General features: G+C 38.6%; 1 protein-coding gene across 1 annotated transcript in view; it reads left to right on the top strand.

Annotated features, from left to right (window-relative positions):
• The first annotated feature begins 909 nt into the window (after positions 1-909).
• The window catches only part of DARS (aspartyl-tRNA synthetase), a 39,612-nt gene continuing 23,958 nt past the window's right edge, over positions 910-16,563 (top strand). Inside the window, exons 1-3 of the mRNA XM_010159646.1 lie at positions 910-961; positions 6,962-7,054; positions 12,059-12,161. Coding sequence (XP_010157948.1) covers positions 937-961; positions 6,962-7,054; positions 12,059-12,161 — 221 coding nt within the window. The 5' untranslated portion in view covers positions 910-936. The remainder of the gene's footprint in view (positions 962-6,961; positions 7,055-12,058; positions 12,162-16,563) is intronic.

Here is a 16,563-nt window from a genome sequence, read left to right as displayed (position 1 = left end):
CCGGGCGGAGGAGGCGAGAGACAGCACAGCCCTGCCCAGCCCCTCTGCCCTTGCCCTGTTGCAGTCTCCTACAGAAACGGTCTGCTGCAGACCACTATTGCAGGGGCACCGGTGGCTTCTGCTGGCCTGGCAGGTGCTTCTGTCTTGTACTTGAAGATCACAGATCAGTGCTGAAAAGTTGTAGGCCAGTATTTCTTCAGGAAGAAAAAAATATGTGTTAAGAACGAGCATCAGTTCATTTTGTTATAGGATCAGTTTTGCTTGCTGTTAAAAGGCCAAGAGTGTGTCAGCAGTAAGGAATTCTGAGTATAAGTGGGTTCTGTAAAACACCTGGGCACAATGCCTCAAAAGCAGAGAGACCAAGGCCTCACATAAAATAGTTAGAATGAACTTCGATTCATATATTGAATAGAATAAAATAAATAAACCAAGGCTTTTTTTATTTGGAAATGAGTGGGTTTATTTGGGAATCTCAAACTGTGATCTTTTTGATGACAAGGCTGTGTCTTGCCTCACAGATTATGTTAGTAGTCAGTCCGGCTTGCTTTGGCTGTCATGACATGCAATCTGCTGGATTTCTTAGTGTGCCTGAATATGGGAAGGGAATACTTGGCAATGGATCTACTTCTGTAAGACTCAGATTTGGAGTAGGCTCTTTATGGAGGTGTTCACGCTAACTTCTGTGCAGCAAATCGCTAATGTGTGTTTGCTATTGTTGGAATTATTTTTTTCTTATAGGACAAAATTATCTTCTTTCATGTATCTCTCAGAGTCTAAACTACAGTTTCTTGACTTTAGTATTATATAGCTAATAGTTTTGTATTACCTTAGCTAGCTCTGTAATGATTTTGTTTATCTTTCTGTGTATGCCTCTTTGATATATTTTTCTCACCTCTGTTTTAGGATTATGCTAAGGAAAGATATGGAGTGTCATCAATGATACAATCCCAAGAGAAGCCAGGTCAGTTAAAAAACAGCCAATTTTTAAAAAAGGGGTGGAGGGAAGAAGGAAAAAAGAGGTTATATAGTTGTTGTCTTCAGTACTTGTTGGAGAAATCATTTACCAAACTTTTTTGTTCAAATCCTGCTGCCGTTCGTTCCCTTTATTTTAATACATTTGCCACTTGGGAGGCTGCATCTGGAGCGCTGTGTCCAGTTTTGGGCTCTCCAGTGCAGGGAAGACATTAACATTTTGGAGCCACTTCAGTAGAGAGCTACTAAAATTGCACAGAATCCTGACTGGAGCACAGGATCTCTGGGGAGAGTCTGAGGGAGTAGGGTTTGTTCAGCCTGGGGAAGAGGAAACTGTGGGATGATCTTATTACTGTTTAAAGCTACTTAATGGAAGGGTGTGGAGAAGGCCAGACTCTTGAAGGTGTGTGATATTTGGACAGGAGGTCATGGGCAGAAGCTGGAACACAGAAAATTCTGATTAGATAGAAGGAAAAAAAATCACGAGTGTGGTTCCATATTGGAGCAGGGTCCAGAGAGATTATGATATCTCAATCTTTGACCTTGCCTGTACCACACCCTATGCAGTTTTTGTCTCTGTCCTCTACTGCAAGCTTGACATTTTTTGGATTAAATTATTATTGTTTACAGTGTACTGAGTCCTGAGATGTCTTTTTTTTTTTTTCTTTGTTTGGAGTAAGTTCTGCTATGGCTTGCTGTGACAGTGCGTTCTCTCTGAGTAAGATATCTGTCTGGTTGGGCAGCCTGCATTACTCCTGCATATGACCACCAAATCCATTAATATTATATATCAATATTTATGGGTTTTATCATTATTCACACCACTTTGAATTTAGGAAATCCTCTATTTCAATTTATGGGGAATTGGGATTCAGAAAGACTTGTCACCTAAAGAACAATGTCCCAAGCCAACATCCAAAGAAATATTAATCTTCATATTATTCAGTGCATGAAACAGGAACGAGGGAAGGTAATAGATTGGCTTCTTTTAACTTCTCCATAGTGAAATGTAAAAATTGAACATCATCTGTGATTAGGTGATTTTTGGGGTTTTTTCCCTCCTCTGAAGCATTGTTTTGATTGTGTTCCCTCAGGAAGGGAAATGCAGAATGTAGGGAAGAGGAGGAGCCACAAAAACTATCATAGCTTGAAACCAACTGGAGGGGAACATTATATCAGTAATGTGACAGGACAAGAAAATCACTAGAGACTGTATTAACAGTCATTATTGAATAAAATCCACACTAGCTTTCAAAGAAAGGGAACTGAAGTCACACTGTATGCCAGCCTGTGTGCTGGCTGGTGTGGTCTCCCTCTTCTGATGCTGAGTCTTCTGCTGTTCCGTTTCAACACACTAATAGTAACAACTTGTTTAGGCAGCTTAGCAAAGTGGAAGAAGTTTGCTAGGGGTCTGAAGACACAGCCATCCATAGTTAATGTAACCACATAACAATCCATAAATTAGCATGCAATTGCAATCTAAAAGGTATAATAAGAAAAAGGAAACTTCTCCTTGTTAGCATCTGACTGGGTAACCTGCGCTGCTGACTGTAGGCTGAAAGATTGCCCCGTTGGATCTCCTCTCCCTGCACTCTTCGGTGATGGCATTTGGCACACTCGAGTTTCTGTAAGCTGTGTTTCCTCTGCCTGTTTCACACCTCACAGCAAACAACCGTGTGGGAGACCCAAGCTGGCAGATTGAGGTGGTGGATCAAATCCTACTCTCCTGGAGAAAGTTGACACTGCCAACTCTCTCATTCAAAAGACACACTAAAAAAACTGTGGAGAAAAAGAAGTATGTTCAGAAGAATGACAAAAGCTACATGAAATGATATGACAAAGGCCAAGTGCTCTATTTAGATCTGTTGTCCCCTTGATCCTTGTTTAAAAAAAAGAAAGTTTTTGCCCATGTTTGGACAAGATTGAGTAGGTTTTTGCATTAGGCTTAAAATACAACCTACAACACCTACTGTTCCGTTTTTTCGAAGATGGTTAGCCAGACCAACAAAATTGGGTAACAATAAAAACTAAAATGCCTATAATAAAGAAGTTCAACATCAGCCTAGTCCTTTTCTTGAGACTAATGCCTTCTTACGTAGAGATTACGTAGTTTCTTCCAGGGAGAGCTCTTATCAAAGGACTTAGGGGAGGGTGAAGTTGTAACATCAGTAGTGTATATATGCTTTCCCCAAAGTATACTGGTTGCATTGAGTGTCTTGGAGGAACCACTGCTTGGGGCAGGAGGTGGTGGGGAAGGACAAATGTGAGTGTTCCCATCTGTCTGCACTGCATTAATTTTGTTTGTTTCTGAAGTCGGTGTGGGTACGTGCCATTTCTAAGTCAGAATAATAAATTGTGGTATGACATGTGCAGATCCACATACCATCTGGTAACTGGAGCCAACAGACAATGCAGACAGCACGGGTGTGGGTAGGAGCTCAGTTGGATGTCGGCAGCGCTGTTGCTTTTAGGCTTGTTACGGTAGTTGCACTGTCCCGGGGATACTGGGGAAGTTAAAAAGCTTAGAGTGATCAGAGCAAATTATCTCCCTTTCCAGGGGATAGGCTTTTTGTCCTTTTGCTGTACTCACAGATTCTTGTTCCTTTGTGGGCGAATTAAAACTCTCCACATGTTCACAAAGCTGTTGCGTCGATGTTCCGCCCTGCCGTACTCATCACTCACACCCCCGTGCCTTCGTTCTTGGCCCGCTTCAGTCTGTCTTCTGCTGGTGCTGGCTGCCCTGGCTACCTGATGTTCTCACTTCTCCATCACGTCTTTAAGTCCTTCCTGCCTGCTGGAGGCTATGTTTGCTAGCAAAACTCCATTTGCCTTACCCTGTTTTTTTCCCTTCAGCCCCATTACTTTCATCTCCCCTCCCTGGAGGCTGCTTTCATCTTATACTGCTTTTGGCTTTCAGGGTTTTTTATTAAACTTGTCTTCTCTTTTTCAAATTTATCCAACATTGTGAAGATGCTGGCACTTCACAGAGACAGCGGAAGTGTACTCCTCAGAACTCCGCAGTGCAAGATAAATGAACTTAGTAAACAGGCTAGTGTGACAGGGATTTTGGGTGTGGGGGAGGAAAAGTGATTTTGTCTTGTATGGCCCACACAGCTTTTTTGGTTTTTATCCTCATGTTTAGAGGAGGATGAAGTTCTGAGATAAAGATAAGGATATTTAGTATGTTGGAAAGAAGAGAGACATGAAGCAAACAAAAAAAAGTAGTTTCCCCTTAAAGATGATTCAAAATGGCAATGAAGGTGAGAGAGCATGAATGTTGAATTGAGGCTGGAAGTGTAATTTAGTCTTAATGGAGTGTTTTGGTTGAATTTAATTTAAAACCTTTGTTCCCTTGTCTTCACTGCAACTGTAGCATGGCTTAGAACTTATTTTATTTTTTATTTATTATTTACTTGTCTGTTTGTGTTTATGTGGCAAAAAGACAGAAAATGTGAGTATGGCTTGCATTTGTGAGAGAACAAGTAGGTGGTAGGCTGAAAAGTATGGTGGGAGGACCTTAAAGGAGTGCAAGAAGCTTCATTTTTATCAGGGAAGAGATAGAAATGAAAGGAATTCTGGGTCAAGTGATACGTGAGAGAACAGAGGCAAGATTTGAGCTACACTATGTTGGTTGGACAAGAGAAAATGAGTAACAAACAGTGGCTTACACTAACAAATGTAGGTACTACCATGAACTACTGGCATTTTAGAAATGAGAGGAAGGTCAGCTAGATTCGGTAAGTGTTGAAGGCAAGAAACAAAGTGACCTAACAGTTGCTACATCTCTCTTTGCAGTGGGGCAGTTTGACAGGACCAGAGGCAAAGGGCACAAACAAACTCGGGAGGTTCCCTCTGAACATCAGGAGGCATTTTTTACTGTGAAGGTGACCGAGCGCTGGCACAGGTTGCCCAGGGCAGTTCTGGAGTCTCCCTCCGTGGAGATACTAAAAACCTACCAGAACGCAGTCTTGGACAGCTGGCTCTAAGTGGCCCTGCTTGAGCAGAGTGTTGGACCAGATAACCTCCAGTGGTCTCTTCCAACCTCAGCCGTGCTGTGATTCTGTGATCTGCTGTTGGAAAAAATGACTTTATGATGTCTCTTTTTGGATACTGTTTTATTACGCTTTTTATGGAAGGTGAAATAGTTTTTGGAAATTCATACCATATAAAATTTTTGATGTTTAAGGTGTCTTGTTTAATCTTGATGAAACATGAACCATTATGTATCTGAAAGACTTTGAAAAATATTTATCTAATGCATATGGTTCTTGAAATGCTAAGGATCCATAAAAAGGGTAACACCTCATTCTGTCGTTATGCTTGTGCCTGGAGAATGTTTTAAGTTTCTAACATGCAGTTTTAAGTTGACTGAGGTAATTTTAACTGACTGAATATCAAACCCTTAGAACTACTAAAACTTGCGGGTTGTGTTGGTTGCATGTTTCCTGTGGTACTACACTGATAAAGTTTGAACATCAGAAGTTGCTGGCAAGTGATAACATCTTTATTCCCTTTTCTCCCTTCCCCAGTGCACACACACAGAGGCACACACACAGACTTAATATATTTGAGTCAATTTTCTATTACATTTCTCTGTGTGCTTTCATTCTGTTCTGGTTGTAATGTGTGTCTGTGAAGAGAAAATTACATTGCTCTGATCATAAGCTAATAAACATTTTCAACCTCCTAAAATTCCCAGTGCAGAATAATAGGCTTGCAGGGCAAGCTGTCACTGGTATTCAGAGACGGAGGGAGGGAGTCCAGACAGCATATGGTAACCTGGGGTGGGCAAACTTTGGAAAAGTTTGGGTGGGCAAAGTCTAGAATCTTAGTAAATTTAGTGTTATTTTGAAACAAGGGAGAGGTCTGTGATGAAAGGCAGAGCGAGTGAATTTGCTTGTGTTACATATCATAGATTATCTTGAGTTGGAAGAGACCCATAAGGATCAGTATTTCCCTCGAATATTTATTTTTTGTCTAATAAGCAGTGTTTTTAACCACATACAAACTGTAAATGAGTAATTGGAGCTGTTAGAGAACTGTTGAGGTTCTATTCACTGCTATGTATATCCTCTAACTGATTTGTAGATAGTACAAGAAATAGGTGTTTGAGACCATGTCAAAATAACATTTGGCCAAAAATCTATGGGCAGATAGAATTAAATGAGTACACTTCAAGGAATAGTGGCATGCAGCCAGCACATTGACAGTTTGTAATGGTTATATACAAATTTTGAAGTCCTGATTTATTTAAAAATATTTTCCTTGATATTTTTTTCCCTTTTACTATCCGAAATCTGTCCTTTCCAAACCATGCATTCCTATTGCTATTTAGCTCTCTTGGGTACCTAGTATATGAAGAGTTCTTTGTGATGAATCCTGGCTCCTACAATGAAAGCAGTTCTTGATTAGTTTGCCAAATAATTTTTTCCTACTAGGTTGCTCCAAAATGCTACTGTTTTTACAAAAATAAATCTTTTAATTTCTAATGCACATCTACTTATGGTGTTGTTTCTCTTCCTCATTTTAAATAGTAATTATTTTATGGTGATATTCACCCTACCTGGTGTAGGTATAGAGAATACTCTTGTTCAACATAGCAGCTTTCACGTCGCACAGTGGAGCAGTACAGACAACCCTTAGCTAGCAGAAATTCAGACTAGTAAGTGCAAGTAGTACAGTGCAGCACAGTCAAGTCCTATCAAAAATAGTGTAGTCATGCTGGGTTCTGCCATCCATGAACTACACTAAGTCTTGCTTTTGTTTCAGTGCAGTTAAAAACTGCTTGATCAAGTACAATTCACTGAGAAAGGAAATGGGATCTCGTGTGTTTTCAGTACATCTATTATCCTGTAGATACAAAAAAATAGTGGTTTGGATTTATTATAAATTTTAGCAGTGATAGAAAACGTGGAGTTTCAAGTGAAAAATGTTTTGCTTCAAAAAAATACAAATGTTTAAAATATGCTTTTTTTTTTTAATAATTCAGATAGAGTTTTGATTCGAATAAGAGACTTGACAGTGGAGAAGGCTGATGAAGTGGTTTGGGTTCGTGGCAGAATTCATACAAGCAGAGCTAAAGGTGAGATGCCGCCTGGGTTTTTATTTTATTTCCTCATACTGTTAGTATAACCTGAACATTTATGTTGGCATCGTGACCTGTTAGTATGTCTTGCATACGAGAAAACTTTGCCTTCTGCTTACTTGGTGTTTACTCCGTGTTCACTTTACTGGTTATTTTCTTTTTCCCACCTCTCTTGCCCAAGAAGGGAGAAAGAAACTTTGTTTCAGGTGAGTGGTAATTGGGTATTACTATTACACTGCAGTAAAAGTGAACGTTGGCTTTATCATATTACTAAATAATGTGTGGACATTAAATAATAGGAAAAATAATATATACGTATAAATATATAAATAATAGGAAGTTAAAGATAGAATAATTCTCCTTTGGGTGCTAACATTTGTGAGATAAAACAGTCACAAGCCTCTACTGTAAAATGTACTTTTATTACAAATGTATTGGTTGTCAGGCCATATTTATTCTGCCGTGTATGAATATTTTCACTATGCATTTCCTTCGGCAGGAAACAAAAATCTGTGTTAAAATTTCAGAATTTTTACTTTGTTAGCAGTATCTGATTATATCAATTTGAACTTAAAATAAGGAACATCATCTTTCTTCAACAAGACAAAGGGGAAGCCCTTTCATAGGGTCTGAGTAGTGTGGGCTGTCATACTTGGCTGTCTGACAACCATATTTCTTCCCTGGAATCAGATGTTCTCTCTGGAGATCCGTTCGCCATATGCAAACTTAAATAGGCTTTGGCCTTTTCAGTTGACATCAGGTGCTGACAACTGTTGTACTGCTTTCAGTTATGTTTGGCAGCTCTGTAGTGGGATCTAAATACCTTGTCTTCCCAAGAGCTGAGAGAAAAGAGCATAAAGAAATTATCTTCACAAATGAAATTTAACAGTAGTTTTAGAATTGGGAATAATGCATATTAGGGGCAAGAATACAGTACAGAATGATGTCACAGATACCAGATTAATTTTTCTTTTTGAGCCTTCATTTTCTTAAAAAATGTCCAGCTTAATGTATGTTTGTACTGCAGTCAGTTAAATAAGGAACTGCATGTAAATATGTACATATAATGCATATTTTCATTTGTATTATGAACTTGAAATGTAAGGAGTCCTCTCTGGTTTCCTCAGTAGGTCTGTAGTGTGGTCTTACATGGAAGTCTCTCTCTTCTATGTGTAGAAATTGTCAACCCCAAAAGCTGTGAAAGCCTTGTTCATCACAACTTGAAGATGTTCAGGAGACACTGTCTAATTCACATGTTACTGTCAGTATACAAATAAGAGTATCCTTGTGGCTTTTTCATTTGCGGTTGTAGGAAGAGTTCAGACAGAACTTAGTGATTTGAAGACAGGTGTCTATACAGACCGTTAAAACAACGTGAACTTCAGTGGTTGCTTATATAAATGCAATACAGAGACAGTAGGACTGTGTCTTGCATGCTATGTGCATTTACTTCAATCAGAGTAACATACATGTAACATGGCAGTACTAACTTAGAAGCAGCTGTTTGTCATCCTTCATCTTTGACCTCAGGAAAGACTATTTTTTCATGAAGTAATAGTGCTTATTTTCAGAACTCTTTAACACAGCCTGAAGAATGAAAGCCAAAGGAGTTGATTATGGGCATGAAGTGTTCTCAGTTTATTGATTGTGTTTCTTGTTCCCTCTTGGTCTGACAACACAGAACAATTCTGACATTCAAGGAATGCTGCTAGGGAATGCCATATGCTTGTTTACTTATGCTTTGGGGGAAAGAATCTTACAAGAAAAGCAAATGTTTAAGAGTAAAAAAGTAATATTAGCCTTTCCCACACATCACGGCGCTATCCCTACCATTAAGGAATGGCAAGTCTTGCAGGAAACAGTAAAATCGTACACAGATACAACTTTAGTTTTTCTCAGAAGCTCGAAATTGGCTCCTAGATATCCTTTATTTAACCCTGTCTAGTTCTGACCGATAAACCAAAAGAAAAAAGTGAACTGCAGAATCCAGCTGTCTCATACAGCAAGCCACTCAGGAAGTCTGATGGAAATTAACTGAAGGATGTGTAAAGAATGGTGTGTTGGGAATTTCTGTGGTTTGTACTAAAATTAAAGTGCTTGGGGCCCTGTGGTTTTTATTGCAGATTGAAAAAATGTTATTTCTGGCCTTATTTTAAAGCCAGCCTAAGCTACTGATCGTGTTTATCATTGAAAAGCAGTTGGGAACTCAGTCATGGTTCTGCCAAGCAACTAGGACTTGTGCAGTATGTTAGACCTGAACTTGGTTTTAGTTTATGAATACAAAGGTTATAAAACATCAAAGTAGTATGCCTGAAGTACCACCAAGAGTGATTTAAATACTGGACCAAATTTTATAATAAGCACTATAAAATTTTCTCTCTGCTGGCTGATGTCTATAACTATCAGTGGATTAATTTATATGACCAAATATTTTTTACTCTTTATACAAATGCCTTCCTTACATCCTTTTCTCTCATAAGGTCTCTTGTCATTTGGTACTTATATCCAACAAAGGAAGTGGATTCCTCTTTGGTTTTATGTGTGGCTTCTCGGTGTGGTGTCTTCTCTTATTTGTTCAGTGACTAAGAGTTCCTTGCATTAGACTGAGTCAGACCTTTTTAACCAAATTCCTTTTGAAAAGTTTCATCTTTTGAGGCATTCTCGAGGGACACGGTATTGGTTTGTTTCACAGAAACTTAAGAGTAGTTTACTGTTGAATGTGAGTGATGTTGGTCTTATACTTTTCACTTCAATACCATGTAAATATTTTGAAATGCATGGAGAACATCCCATAATCCCAAACTTTTTCTCACTCTGATGCTTCCTTTTTTCTGTCTTTTGATCTAGAAAGGCATCTAATCATGAATTAAATGCGATTATGGCTTGTCTTTGATACTTTGTTTTGCATGTCTTCAGCTCCTTTGGGAAAAGTCCTGTTTCCTCCTACAATCTTTGTAACTGATAGTTTAACTGTTCCTATCAGTGAGGTTTGTTTGATCATTTATCTTCTGTGTGATTAGAAACGGTTATATTGTACAAAACATCCTCTTTCCTCATGAAAACTGTTACTCATGACAAAAAGACTTGAGTCCTCTTATAATGCAGACACTGATCAGACTTCCAGTGTTTGGGATTAAGTACCACTGCGAAACTTTTGCTTCTGGTTAGTATGATAAGAGGTCCCTCCACTTATTTCACTATTTTCTCCATAATTATTTACTACTTGAGTGACATTGCAGCTGTCCTCAGCTGTGTATTTTTTGTTTGAAACACCTAATACATCACTGCTGAAACCAGTCACATTTTGCTATTGGTGACAATTACAATTTTGTGGGAAATACTGCATCAAACCACATTGTAAGTAAGAAATACTGAGATGTCAAAGGTGTGAAATACACCTATCTTATCCAAAAAAACTTGGCGTATTGTGTCCTATGGAAAAAATGTACTTAGTTTGTTGACTTGCTGGATCTGGAACACAGAAAGTTCTGTTCTGGAACACAGGAGGTTCTATTTAATTTCTGAAGCCGAGACCTTCCTAATTTAAATCTGTGGCTTAATGTTTGCCTGCAAGAAATATGTACATCCGTACCACGTTAGCATCTTTACTTAGATATTGCAGCCTTTGGAATGCAGAAACAGTTGTACTCTGTTTTCTGAAAATACAGAATTAATTTTATTGCAGTTCTGAAATCACATCATAGGACAAGGTTAGTTATTTCTAATAATCCTAATGTTAATTTTTAATAATATTTTGTACAAGTTTCATATGTTTGCTTTTATTTCCATCAGATCGTGTGTCAAATGTTCTGCATTTGTCTTCTGATACTGTTTACATTATCTGCAGCTATGTGTCAGGAATGGTAATCTGCATAATTACAAATGGAAAACTGCAACTGGCTTTTCAGTATCAGTGTTCAAGTTCGATATATGTTGGTTTTAATGTTTTATAGCCTAAGTCAGCAATAACTGGGAAATAGCTGTCTGTAACGAAGCTTCTGGCTTCTTCCTATTCTCACCATTTTGATGGAAGTGTTATAATGCTATGAGTCAGAACTTGGAATTAAAATGTTATTGGTGCGTTTTGTTGGATACTGGTGAAGTGAAAAACAGTGAAGTGTTTGTTGTTAATTTCTCTCTCTGAGGAAGAAGCAGTTAAAATCACAGTATTTCCTTAAATCTAAGTTAAGGAGTAAATGATTATTAGTTGTGGGGAGTAATATGAAATGATTGTAACTGTCAGCTAAACAGATTAGAAAGAGCTTTGTTGACTTGGAAATACCCATTTTAAAAGTCAACAGAGTGCATTATGTTCCTTGTAAATTATTATTAATTCCTATTAACTTCTTTTTCCCTAAGCTGTTCATGAATAAATTGCTTTTACAGGAATTTTTACTTGGGTCGTTTAGGTTCTTGTCATTCACCAGAATCAATACTCCTTTTGTTCCCCTTCATTCTGCATGTGTGGTGTGTTATAGGATGAACATTGTTGGTTTAGTCCCTGTGGTGTAAAATCAAGCCTATTTGTCTTGGAGCAGCTTTGTAAAGTGAACTCTACAGCTTTAATTTGAGAAGATGAGAAAAAAACTGCTTTTAAAATAAGTAATTATGAGCAAAGTGACAAGAAAAAGTGGGATTTACTTCTTGCAGTTGAAGAACAAATTAGATATTTAAAAAGTTGTAATTTCTAGTTTTTGGTTTGCGTAGATATTATTTATCTTGGAAGGCTTATTGGCTTTTTTTTTAAGAAAATGTCCATTCACATGTTTATAGACGTAAGGCAGAATTATTTATATCAATGTTTGGGGGGTGTGTGTACATACAGAGCTGACTAGTTCGTTGTAACTGTTTGGGAGGGGTTCTGGGCAGCGAGGGAGCGAGACGCATACACATCCTTAAAAGCTCTGCTTAATATTGAAGTAGTAAAGCATTTTTTCCCATTCACAAAGACCTCGAGTAACTTGTCCTTAATACACCTGCGTTGTTTTTCTTTCTATTCAGGGAAGCAGTGTTTCTTAGTCCTGCGTCAGCAGCAGTTTAATATCCAGGCTCTTGTGGCTGTGGGACAGCATGCAAGCAAGCAGATGGTAAAGTTTGCTGCCAAGTAAGTAAGCAATTATATCCTGTTGTCAGAGTAAACAATGGTGGGAACCAGGACTCCCAGGGGTTGGGACCATTTTCACACATTACCATCAATGCTTCATTTGTTTTAAAATGTAGTTATTTAAATTGTCAGCTCACTATTGGGCTGAATGCATTACACTGACAAAAGATAAAATAGAGAACAGGCTTGAAATTCATTCTGAACTGCTGAAGCAGCATTCTCTCGCTGTAGACAACCTACATTTACTTTCAAGCTGGCTAACAAAAAGTCTGGCAAGCTGAGCTTAGTGGGACACTTTATTTTGTGTGTGGTGTTTGTGTGCGTCTGCACATGTTCAGGGTTTTTCCTCTACAAGAGATGTGGTGTAGTAGTATGTTTTATAGCTAGAACTGATATGAAGAAGTTTCATATTGCAAGTGGCTTACTGAGTTGAAGAAATTAAGAGTAGCTTCTGTGTGCTGACTTAATCTTATTTACACCTTACTTTTGGCAGTAGAATATTTAATGAGGGATTTAACTTCCTTTTTAAAATATATTTTGGGGGGTAATTGTTAGACTTGACAATTAAACAAGTGTTTGTTGCAGCAATTTAAATTCAGTTATTTAGTTTGTTTTGTTCTTAAAGATAAAAAATTGCCTTCCCTGCTACTTGCCTCAAGATTGTGCCTTTAGTTTGTCCGGTACTAAATATGCTTGCATGACAAAGGTGTTTTTATAGTAGAGCTTTTAATCATGTATAACTAACTACTTGTTCACAAATAGAAATGTGGACCAATTCGCTGCAATAATATGTTTAACATGTGGCACTTGAGTTGCTTCTGTGCAGTTCTTGGCACTCCTCTCGTGCCTGGGAAGGGAGCCCCCACTAATTAGCTGCAAAAGTGCTAAAGCCTTCAACCTTCAATATGTCATGGAGAGGAGGGATTCATTATAGTATAGACTTCCAGAAGCCAAGCTAAGAAGGTCAGGATAATGCTCCTGCTGATGAGTTTCAAGGCAACGGGAAAACAGAACCAGTAGTGTGTGTTTTTGGCGGTGCCTAGTGTTGGCAGTGCCAGTGTGAGGCATGCTGCTTACAGGTGTTTGTGAGCCAAAGTGAAGTGTTCTGTTTCTTCATGAAATAGTTTGTTCTCTCCAGCGCTTAGCATCCTTGAAAAGAATTAAGTGTATAATCTACTTGTTCCCCAATTCATCTCCCTCTAACCCACCAACGGTCTGCCTGTACTCTGCTGACGACCTTGCGCTAGGGAACTCTTACGGCTGTAATGCTCACTCTCCTCTTCTCCAGTTCTTTCCCACATCTCTCAGTTTTCTTTGTGGTTCTTTCCTCCACAACTGAATTTCTTCTGTTTCATGAGTGGCAGAGCTGAGTGGTCAGGAGCTCATGAGGGGGAAGCTGGTCCTTACTCTGTTCTTCCTTGTGGTGGCTCTGCCACTTGTAAGCCTTCATCACAGTTTTTTTTGATCTGCCAATCTTTTTTTCACTCGGTTAGCTTTCTGTCAGATTAGTGATTTAAACTAGGTTGTGAAGGCCCAGAGCTAACAAGGGGGGGAAAAGGGTATCTGGAAAGAGTAGAGGGCAAAGCTCCTTTCTCTTCTGGCAGCAGTGAGGTGTTAAATCAGATGGAGCCTCGTCCTTAGGTTCTTTCCAACTCCCCATCATCTCCCCACTTTCCTTGATGTGACAGACATGATTTCCTCTGAGTAGCCAGGCTCACAACATTTGTGCTGTGTTTTGACATTTCATTCTGCTCCTTTTTGTGATGGCATTTGCTAGCTAAATTCTGATACTTCTCTAATTTATAGCATGCATGCTTTACTCATCTGTGCTTCTGGATGACTACCTGTTTATCCTTGTGTTCTTTGAATGATAGAACTTTCTCTGCTACAGCCTTCTGGGTTTTCTTTTGGGAGTTTGCTGTTGGTTTTTTAACACCGTTAGCACAGTTGTCTTCTCATGACCCCTTCCCACCAACAAACCTATTTTATTAATATCCTGCCATGCTCTCACTTTTTCCAATGCTTTGTCTTCTACAGTTTTGTCTGATATTGCCATTGCAGCTGTCTCTTGTCCTTCAGAGGCTGCTGTTCCCTGACATCTAAGTGCACTTGTGATCCTGTGGGTAACACCTGAAGCACAACAGCAGTAGGTGCCTTCTCTCCAGTCACTTGCCTGCTAGTTTTCACCTGCTGTGGGACAGTGCCATTGTTACCAGCAGATGAGGCCGGTCTTAGATGTCTAAAAATAACTATAGTGTTTCTCTGGCTTTCTCAGTGTCTTTTTATATCGTCTCCTCTTGTTTCCTACACATGAAATGAGGAAATACACATTTATTGAAGAAAACATTTAATTTAAATACTTTACATTTCAATTAAGTTTTTAAACTAAACTTTTTCCCTGGTAGTACACAAATTTTTCCTGTGCTACTTTCTCATATTTTGATACCAGGTCCAAATCTTTCTTTAAAATGGTTTGTGAAGTTCTGGATCTTGGCTTTTTAATGAGAACTGATAAATCATGAGAATTTTTTGTACAAATTTTCATAAATAATAAACAAACCGGTTCCTCTTTTAGATGTTGGCACATGGAAACCAAGAACTTTCATAACCTTCTGTGGTCTAGCAACATTCATATACTGATTATCTTCATTACCATAAGAATGTGAGTTCTTTTTAGTGAAAGCTACTTAGTGCTGGTTTAACTCAGTTGTAGAAAGAAATTTCTGTGAGTTTAACAAGTTTCTCGCTCAACTTTGAAAATACACATTGGCGACAACATAGAGCCAGCTGAGATACTGGATTGGCAGCCGTGGAGTTCTTAGGTCTTTCATCAGAAAGCCTAGTCCTGCAAGGGGTGCTGTAGAAGAGAAGGAGTTAACTGGCTCTTTTAGCCAGCAGAGGTGCCAAGTGGTACAATTTGTAATTTGTCAGCCTGGGGTTTTTTCCATGAAGTATTGGGTGCGGTCGGTTTTGGTTTTCTTTCTCTTTTTTCTTTTATACCAACATTGAGCCTTTCGCCCCTGGTGTCCTAGTCACGTGATACGATATAGCAGTTGGGAGAGGTGGTTAACACATTCTAATTTAGCTGCCCAAACAGCGTGCCCTCGCTCAGGAAGTAACTTGGTGGCACTTTATAGCAGGCTAGAGAATGAAAATCCAGAAAAGAGATTAAGAATGGGGAAAAAAAAAAAAGGGCAAAAATAAAAGATGGGTAAATACGTATGAAAATACTTCACAGTCTAGAAAAATACACATATCGTCATCAGCTAGATAAATTGGTGATACCCAGGAATACTGCTGGATATTGCAGAAAAATTTTCTTTATCTGTTTATCAGTGATCTGGAAGAAAATGTCAAATTGCAGCTGATAGGTTTGCTGGTGACACAGAGATTGGAATGGTAAACCAGGGGCTAGGAGTATTTAGTAACCAGGGTTCATCTAGAATGGTCACTTTGATGTTCTTCCATGTGAATTTGTACCTTTGTGATCATTAGCACAGATTTTGTGTATGTTCAGGATTAATATGTAGGAAAGTAAGTGACGAGAGATGTGAGATCATGACAGATGACTATGCTAGGAGATCTCTTGAGTTTTGAAAAAGTGGAATAAAACACCATTAATATATGCCAGTCATTAGACCATTTCTGGAATATTTTGTCTACTCTTCTGTCTTGGTGTCAGAATATATGTCAAATTGGAAAAGGTTGATAGTGAAGCTGCAAGATGAAATTATTTGGTGTCAAGCAGATCTGCCTTCCTCTGAGACTAAAGAAAACTATTCTGTCCAAGAGAAACTAGTAAGCAATGTGAATCCCAGTCTGATGGTACAAGATATTCTGCCCATGGAGGGTCCTTAACTTTGCAGATACAGAGGTGTGACAGGATGCAGTGAGCAGATGTTGAAGCTAGGTACATTCGGAAGGGAAAAGAAATGGGTGTTTCTTCCACTGAAAAGAATTAAAAATGTGTATGGATTTTGTACTTAAAATCTTTAAAAGAAGATAGGCTCGTTTTTCCCCCGTAGATATCCGGGTTCATCAGGTGTTAGAATGTTATAGGAAGCAAATCATTATATTTTTAGAATTAAAAGAACAAGAACAGGTGCTTACCTGGCCTTCACATGTGGGGTGTCAGTTAACTCCCCTTTCAGAGGGCTTAGTGGGTACTTACTGTATTTGTGCAGACAGTATTACAGTTGCTGTTACTGACTGGAGTATATAATGTTTGTACTTTCAACCATTTACAAAGTGAACTTGTTTTTTCAGAGTAGACTCTACTGCCTCCAGCTTTCACTGACATTCAGATAGAGGATCATTGGTTACTATGTTTTATGAAAATTATTTAATATTTTCAGATTTAATTATGTGTTAATATAATAATTTGTGCAGTCTGCTTACAGAA

The sequence above is a fragment of the Eurypyga helias genome, unplaced genomic scaffold (assembly GCF_000690775.1).
Source record: "Eurypyga helias isolate BGI_N326 unplaced genomic scaffold, ASM69077v1 scaffold9609, whole genome shotgun sequence".
Taxonomy (NCBI): domain Eukaryota; kingdom Metazoa; phylum Chordata; class Aves; order Eurypygiformes; family Eurypygidae; genus Eurypyga; species Eurypyga helias.
Note: the sequence above shows the minus strand (reverse complement) of the source record. Positions and strands in the feature narration are given on the sequence as shown.